The sequence below is a fragment of the Alligator sinensis genome, unplaced genomic scaffold, assembly GCF_000455745.1.
Source record: "Alligator sinensis unplaced genomic scaffold, ASM45574v1 scaffold666_1, whole genome shotgun sequence".
In the NCBI taxonomy this organism is placed as follows: domain Eukaryota; kingdom Metazoa; phylum Chordata; order Crocodylia; family Alligatoridae; genus Alligator; species Alligator sinensis.
This window is the reverse complement of record NW_005842216.1, coordinates 406,214-414,940: the sequence shown is the minus strand read 5'-3', so window position 1 is coordinate 414,940 and position 8,727 is coordinate 406,214. Positions and strand designations below refer to the sequence as shown.

Here is an 8,727-nt window from a genome sequence, read left to right as displayed (position 1 = left end):
TGCTCTAACTTAGAGCACTTTAAGTAAAATATGATAACGAAAGCAAGGGCTTTTTGAACTTGTGTACTTAGCCTTGATTAATAAAGGGTTTCATTTCTCATTTTTTCTATTTGTTATTATAGTAAGAATTATTAGCTATTGTAGCTCAAATACGTTAGAAAGTAAATACAATGTCTCCAGTATTAAAATTGAAGATGGTTTTAGCAGTTTGTCACTTTGCTGTAAGCTCTTATAATTATTTTTCTTGCTTTTTTTAGTGTAAAACTCTGTCTGGGATCTGTGATCATATCATTTCTCTCTCATCTGATTCTCTGGTGTCTCAGTCAGCACATCTAGAAGTAGTTCATCTTACCAGCATTATGCCCAGTGAGGGTTTGGTAAGTAAACGTAAACTAAAACTATTTGAATGTAGAACACGTGACAATTTAGAGTGTTTTCTTATTTAACCTGTCAAGAAAACAAAATGTTTCCTCCTCTTTTCACTTATTCAGGTTTCAGCTTACCTACAGTCTGTATCTATGATAAAATAAAATAAAAATGTACAGTATCTAAGGTCCCATAGGCAAGCAAGAAAATATATTAGCAGCAGAAATAGATTTATAATCTATAGTTAGTTGTAATATAGATGCTGGATAACAGCAATGTTATTGATTTTGTTTTAATACTTAAGGATTTGGCTTCAAATATTAGCAATAAATTAAATGGAAAAAGTAAAGTGAAATATTACAAATCAATTAAAAATGACCATATGTGTTTCCTTAATATTCACTTTAGGTAAAGGTCTTCAGTAAAGCTTTCTTCAAATTTCAGGAAGGCTATTAAGAAAGATCAAAGCACAAAAGATTTGTTAGTGGTTATTTATGAAATGGACTGTGGGTCCAATTATTAGCTGGTTTGCATTACTCTGGTGATGCAGTGATCACTGCTCAATTTCGCTTAGAAAATAATTTATAATTATAGCTTACTTTTATCAAGAAAGCAGGAAAAAAACCCCAGGACACATTTGTAAATATGGGCTGTGTTTCCTTGTGTATATGGTATTACAGTTCTCATTTCTATTTCAATGCTATTGCCAGATTTCTTAATTTTTGCTAATAGTAAAACCTTAATCTCAAGATTTTAGCCTTCTGAAGTGAAGTCTTGAAGATTTTAGCCTTTGGCATTTCAATAAACATCTGCAAGCTTTGTTGAATTTATTGGATATGATTATTGTTAAAGTCCCATGATTAACCTGTTGATTTATATTATATGTATATTATGGTACATGGAATTATTTTATTGTATTCATGTATTAGTTTAGAAAAGAGCAGGATTTGTGGGAAACAACCGAGAGTGTAATACAGAGTCAGAGAAAATGTACCCCCAATGAAGCTCAGATTAGCTTAAGAAATACTTGAGCCCACTTCTCTGGGCTCCAGAGTTACACAGCTGTTTTACCCATGCTGAAAAACCACAGATCAAAACCTGGAAAGAGTGGAAAATTCTGGCTTTCAAGGCAGGATGCAGTTGTCAGAAGCTGTTCACACAAGAAGCAGGCTGACACAATCACAAGCTCTGCAGTTGACCCTCCCTAAACTTTGAGAGGATGATAAGCTTTAGGAAGATATGCATATAGACTGTTTTTTTTTTACTCTGTGACTCTGCCATGAACAACTAGTTTTCTGTTTCAAGACATTTCTGGTGGACACAAGTCCAGTCCCTTTTCTTAAGAAGAATGTGTTTCATCCAGGCCCATTTCTTACAAAAAAATGCCTTAACAGCAGAGTTCTTCAAATGAGGGTTCTAAGATAATATTTTTAAAGTGCTTCCTTGGATACACTGAGGAACATTTAACAAATATGAACATATTTGGTAAAAGTAAAACAGAAAAGGTTTAAAATAAAAATAAAATATTAGAGCACTTGGGAAAATGTTTTATTTTAAATTAAAAATAAAGAGACTTACATTTCATATGATAATAGAACACTCACAAGGTAATTGTGGTTGACAGTTTTAAAAAATTCCCAAAATATTTTCTGGTTCATTTTCATGGCAGAAATGGATTTTATAGATACTTACCTCAGTGAATTGCTTCTGGTCTCTTTCATTGGTTCTTTTCCAGTTGAAATTGGATAAAATGTTTTCTAAATAAGCATGACTTGTTATTAGTATTTTTGTGGGGAATGTAGATCTCATAGATTTCATAGATTTTAGGGTTGGAAGGGACCTATTAGATCATCGAGTCTAACCCCCTGCCCTGGACAGGACAGAGTGTTGGGGTCAGATGACCCCAGCCAGGTATTTGTCCAATCTCCTCTTAAATACCTGCAAGGAAGTGGACAGTACCACCTCCCTTGGAAGCGTATTCCATATTTTGGCAACCCTCACTGTAAAGAATTTTTGCCTGATGTCTAATCTAAACTTGCTTTCCTTCAGTTTGTGGCCATTGTTTCTAGTTACCCCGATGGGCACCCTGGTAAACATTGTATCCCCTATTTCCTGCTGTCCCTTCCTGATGAGTTTGTAGATGGTCACAAGGTCACTTGTCAGCCTTCTCTTGTGGAGGCTGAAGAGATTCAGGTCCATCAATTTGTCCTAATAGGGTTTTTCCTGTAGGCCTTTAACCAGCTGGGTGTCCCTCCTCTGAACTGTTTCCAGGTTATCTACGTCCCTCTTGAAGTGCAGTGCTCAAAACTGGATGCAGTACTCCAGCTGGGGCCTGACCAGTGCTGCATAGATGGGAAGTATCACCTCCTTAGACCTGTTTGTGATGCACCTACTTATGCAAGAAACAGTATGCTTAGCATCACATATTACTTTATCACAATGGCTCCTCGTGTTCATTTTGGAGTCAACTACAACTCCGAGATCCTTTTCCACAGTTGTGCTACTTAGAATGGTACCTCCCAGGCTATAGGTGTGTTGTTGATTCTTCCTCCTTAGGTGCAACACATGGTACTTATCTTTGTTAAACTGCATCCTATTCTGTTCTGTCCACTGGCCCTTTTCCAGTCCTCCGGGACCTGTCCTGAGTACCACAAGTGCTCAAACAGTCACACCAGTGGTTCCACTATGACTCCAGCTAATTCTCTAGGTACCCTAGGATGAAGATCATCAGGGCCTGTAGACTTAAATACATTCAACCCCTCCAAGTGCTCCTTTACTAGGTCAGCGCTAACAATTGGTGGGTTGGTATCTATCTCATGTTTACCTAAAGTGTCATTGGGATGCATGCTTGTATCCATGTCCAAGAACACAGATGCAAAGAACTAATTTAGGAGCTCTGCTTTGGCCATCCTATCTGTTACCAGTTTCCCTAGTCCATCTTGAAGGGGCCCTATGTTACCCTGCACTTTTTTTTTGCTTCCTATGTATTTAAAGAATGACTTTTTGTTATCTTTAACTTTTGCTGCCAACCTAAGCTCCATTTCTACTTTGGCCCTTCTCACTGCTTCCCTGCAAGCTCGAGCCAAGCAAGTATACTCCTCCTTGGTGGCTACCCCCTGCCTCCACAGCCTGTAGGCCTCTCTTTTCGCCTCCAGGCTCTCCTGGATTTCTCTGCTCAACCAAGAGGGTTTCTTTGCTCTTTTGCCCCCCTTTATGTGTACTGGGATGGTCCCTTTCTGTGCCTGCAGGATCAGTCCCTTGAGAAATGCCCACCCTTCTTAGACTCCCATCTCTCCAATGCTTTTGCCTATAAGTCCCTCCCTAACTAATCTCTTCAGCTTGTTGAAGTTGGCCATCCTGAAGTCTAGCACTTCAGCCCTACTAGTTATTTTCCCACCTTTTGCTGGATAGTGAACTCTATCAATAGGTGGTCACTATCCCCTAAATTACCTTGTACCTGCAGATCCCCTGCCAAGCCATCCCCTTTGGCCAGCATCAAGTCATTTCCCCTAGTGGGAATGTTTGCCTCCTGTGTTAGGTGAAGGTCCTGTAAACAGGTTAGAAACTTTTGTGAATGGGCAGACCTGGCTGTAGTAAACTAATAAACTGGGTTTTCATTTCTGAAAACTTGAAGCAGCTTTATTATTATCCATAATGGTTGTTTACCTAAATTCTTTACAAATGTTATGTGATTAAAAAATAAGTTCACTCATCACTGAAATAAAGCCACCTATGGGGTAGAATATGACTGCTTATTATGCACAGCAGCAGATACAGTATGTTAGGAATTGGTGTAAAAATGCTGTAACTGAAACTGCTAGAGAGAATTTTTATAGCTAGAATGTAATTTTAATGGCTAGTAAGTTTATTTTGCCTAAATCTGAATCTATTGGAACTCTATAGGTTTGAAAGTTTATTGTTGATTTCAACCTGTTTGGCTTATATTCTGTTTAGAAAAGATTGGAAAAAAATCTGAGCAAAAGAAGAGTAGAAAGGAAAAATCTTGTGGGGAAAAACCAGTAAAAATAGAACGGTAGGGAAAAACCAGTAAAAATAGAACAGATAAATAGATTACAACTGCAGTTATTACTTACATTATCATGTGTAACCCTTCTGATAGACATGGGACAGCACTAGCAAGGGCTTACTTCAAATTTATTTTAATACCAGCTTTCCAAAACTGGCTCAAGCCCTCACCCAGAAACCTGGGAAAGCAATTTTTAACTGGGTGTTCTAAAGTGAATAAACTTCCCCATCTGTAAGCAATGTTCACCTAAAACAAGGTTTATTACAAGGGCAGTAGGATACAACCTTAGAGATGAATGTCACTATTATACATTAATTGAAACCCAATTAATGCTCTCAGTCATTGGCAAACCAGCCCAGGGGAGCTACCACCTAGCCCACTCAGTTGGGAAGGGAGACTCTCCCAGAGTTCCTGTCCAGAGACTCTACTGCCTCCACCAGCCAAAGTACCAAAGTAGCCAGAATAAAGTGCTGGGTAGGGAGGTCTGCACTGGGGTTGCTGCCACTGAAGCTGGGGAGCACAGCTAGGGTATGCTGCAGGGGAATGCTGCTCTGGCCCTTGGGGAGCACTGCTAGAGGTTGTTGCTGCTGATTGTTGCTCTGGCCACCACCACCAAGGTCACCCCTTTTCCTCCAGATTGCTACCAGAGGTTGTCACCACTCCTCTCTGCCACAACCATGAGTCTCCACTGCTCCTTCACACCACCAGGAGTCACCACCACAGCTTTGCTGCCACCTCTCCTCTGCCAGTTCCCTTCTAGTTACTATGCAACTCCAGCTCTTTTAGATCTTGACCAATGTAAGAGATTTTTCACCTCTTTTAGTTCAGACTGTTACCTGAACCTATTTAATGGGTTGTGCATTCACAAACCCATGTACTTTGAGAAGCTGATGAACTGCAAGGTCTTCCAAAGAAAATCTCCTGCTTCTTACCCATATAGTCTTTTCCCTAACACTGAGATCTGCATCTCTGTACAGATTAAAGAGTGCTGACCTTTCAGTGACCTTTATGTAATATTGCATTAGCCTACACACTTCACAATTTTGGCAGGGAGGGCTAGTAGACACAAAACCTGATGCACTTGTCCTTTAACACCAAATAGTAAACCCAAGCCCACAAACAGTGAAAACAAATGAGTAGCCCCTGAACTCCCAAACACTCATGCTAATGAGGATATGCAGATAAAGAATACACAAGGTCACTATTGTAAAATATAACCATACCCAAGCTTCCATAACATAAGCAGGGTTACACATGCAGTTTTTTTGCCCATTCAGTAGCTATGTTACAAATGGTATTAACTGGATAAATAACTATTCAATGTTTCTTTTTATTCTCCAAAGCCAGTGTGGGGCCCTAGGACTTACCTACCACACATTGCCAGTGTTCTGTGCTGTACTGAATTATTCATTTCTTCGTGACCTATTTTTAAGTACTATCTGAATATAATATCTGAGTTCACAGACATTAATGAATTTATCTTCACAGCACCTCTGTGTGCTAAAGTGATACTGCTATCTTAGCTTTACTAAAAGAGAACTCAGCCATAGTGGTATTAAGGTCAGAATTAAGGACTCAAGACAGTCCATTACTTCTGTATGCCCAATCTGAGATGCCTAATTTTTTGTTTCCAGAATACATAGCATTTTTATAGCATGTATTTAAAGCACAGCCTTTAGCAAAGATTCATTGGTCCTGTAAGTACTTACCACTTCTACAAATTTGACCCCACCCTTCTCAAGTTGGGCACCCATAAAATAGGGGAAAAAACAAAATTAAGTGGTCAACTATTAAAGAAAAATGGGTTGTTTGTTCATCATCACATGGACAGGAATGGAATCCAGTTTTCCAGTGTAACGTTTTACTCTCTCAAACATGAAACCATCCTTTCTCCTCTTAAAATCCGCCAATCTCATTCATTGCATGCAACAAATAAGGCAAGCATCAAGCATCTTACAAGCCACTGTCTCCTTAGGAGGGAAATACAATCATGTAATGAAATGTGTGTTATAATATGTGTACATAACAGGAAAGAATAAAAGTTGAATAGGCACCTTCATTCTGGTATTTCCAAACAGTTAAATACTTGATACATTCCAATCTTAACTTTGTTGTAACATTTTTCCAATTTAGTGTGCTAAGTTTTTTATTAAGCAAACTGTAAAATAAATGTCATCGTGTTACAACTGTGATTCTCTCATAGGTCACCAGTTACTTACAGGGTGAGATGCACCTTACTATAAGGGTTAGACAGAAGTTACTTTTGTCACATTTTATATGCAATTTTAGCATAAGTCCCTTGAAAGTGGCCAAGATGGAAAGCAGATTAACAAAGACATATTATTATTTCAATAGGATTCTAGCTGACTGCATACAACTCAATTCTAATCAAAAGGCAAAAACATCAGTTGTTACTTTTAGCTGTGATTAAGCACTTTCCAAAAGTGGTTATTCACACTTGGCTTAGCCTAATTTTAGTGACCTTGACAAACAGATTCTTATTCTACTTTTCCAGGCTACTAATGTTTTAATGCAAGCTCAATGATTATTGATTGTATATCAGTTTAAGTACATATTATTTGTAACAGACTTCTGCTAGGTCTGTACCTGTTGGTATGGTCTGTCAGTGACCATGTCTACACCCCTCAGCCGCACACAGCCTATCTGTACCTTAAATGTTCATGAATCAGAACACAAATAAAAAGACCTCAAAAACCCTCAATATATTATGTCCCTTTAAAAAAGAGTCCTCCTTTTTAACCACCAAGAGATTTTCTTTTCTGAATTTAGTGTGTTTCCTTGCAATTAATTAGATGCATCTTCTTTTAACCTCTAATGAGTACAGCATCACACTGTTACACAACATTGGAATTAAAGAGAACTCAAGAGATCATTTAGACCAGTAGGGGCCAATTTTTGGCAGTTGTGGCAAAAATTAGCCTCTCACCTCACTCCCTTCCACCCCCGTACTACTCTGATCACCTTTCCCTGAATGATCTGCTCTTCTAACTTCTGTTCCTGCCCTGTGCTCTCTGCTCTGACCTGCTGCATGCCACACATAGAAGCTGCCTGTGCCACTTGTGGCACATGAGCCTCAGGTTGGCCACCCCTGATCCAAACCACGCCCCTGCTCAGAGAAAGAATCAGTGCCACTCTGAATGGATGTCTTTTTAACCTGCTCTTAAAAACCTTCCATGAAGAAGATTCTACAGATTCCCAAAGTAATCTGTTCTGGTGTTTAACTTTGAGCTTTGATGTCTAAGCAATATCTTCTTTGTTGCAATTTAATCCTGTTAATACTTGTGCTATCCCAAGTCAACAATGTATAAACTTCCTCTCTGTAGTAACTTTTGCAGTAATATATATGAATACTTTTATCGTGACTTCCTGCCATCTCTTCTCAAGAATGAGCAAATCCATCTGCTCAAAGTTAAAGTTTGGGCATGTCTATATGTGCTATTAAGGTGAAGCAATAAACTCTGGCACTTATCGCACTGTGGTTTATTGCTCCCAGGAACCATGTTTACATATGCACCCAGGATTGCAACGTGCTGAGCCAGGTCAGAGCAGCTCTGCGTGACAGGGGATCCAGGGGGCTCAGCCTGCCAGCCCAGGGCAGATTCAACCTGGCTCAATGTGCTGTGCAGGGGCATGAGGCTGCCACATCAGTATCTACACTTGCGGTGCTGTGGAGTAAAACACTCTGCAGCAGGATAGTACTTGCATTTACAGGTTCTACCCTGCTGCTCAGTTAATTAATTTCCTGCAGCATAATATTGCTGCATGTGTGGACGCCAAGATAGTTACTATAGAGTTAATTAGTCTACTCCACAGTAAACATAGACATGCCTCTGTTAAATGAAGGATGAAGCAAAAAAAAGCACGAAATGCTTCAGTATAATAGCTCAAACCCCCCCCCCCCCCCCCTTCATCCCTCCTCACTGAGTAGTGGGTAAAATGACCAGTTGCCCCAAATTTAAGGGCTGTGTGACTGTGGCCAAAAAAATCTTGCAAATTGTCCAGATTGGGAAAATTAGTTCTGAATTGGCTGAGCCTCCTTCCTACCTCCCAGATGTTCACATGACACCAGCTAGTATTGTGATGTGCGTACTGAGAGAAGAAATAATTGTTCCAGGTGTACCACTACATGAATACAGCTATAGTGCTTCCAGTTTGAGTGATGGCCCTGAGCTAGCCTGCCCATGGGGCTACAGTAATTGGACGTGGCATAAAGTACTTCAAGTGTCAAAGGTCAGCAACGGGTCTCAGATCCATGGAAAAAATACATCTCTATCCTGGATTTTTGGTGGTCACTTTGGTTGTGGATCCACTCT

The 8,727-nt window shown here is 39.5% G+C and overlaps 1 protein-coding gene across 1 annotated transcript in view; it reads left to right on the top strand.

The window, feature by feature from the left end:
- Nucleotides 1-8,727, top strand: part of LOC102367873 (connector enhancer of kinase suppressor of ras 2-like) — a 703,948-nt gene that overhangs the window by 334,255 nt on the left and 360,966 nt on the right. Inside the window, exon 6 of the mRNA XM_014521487.2 lies at nucleotides 258-377. Coding sequence (XP_014376973.1) covers nucleotides 258-377 — 120 coding nt within the window. The remainder of the gene's footprint in view (nucleotides 1-257; nucleotides 378-8,727) is intronic.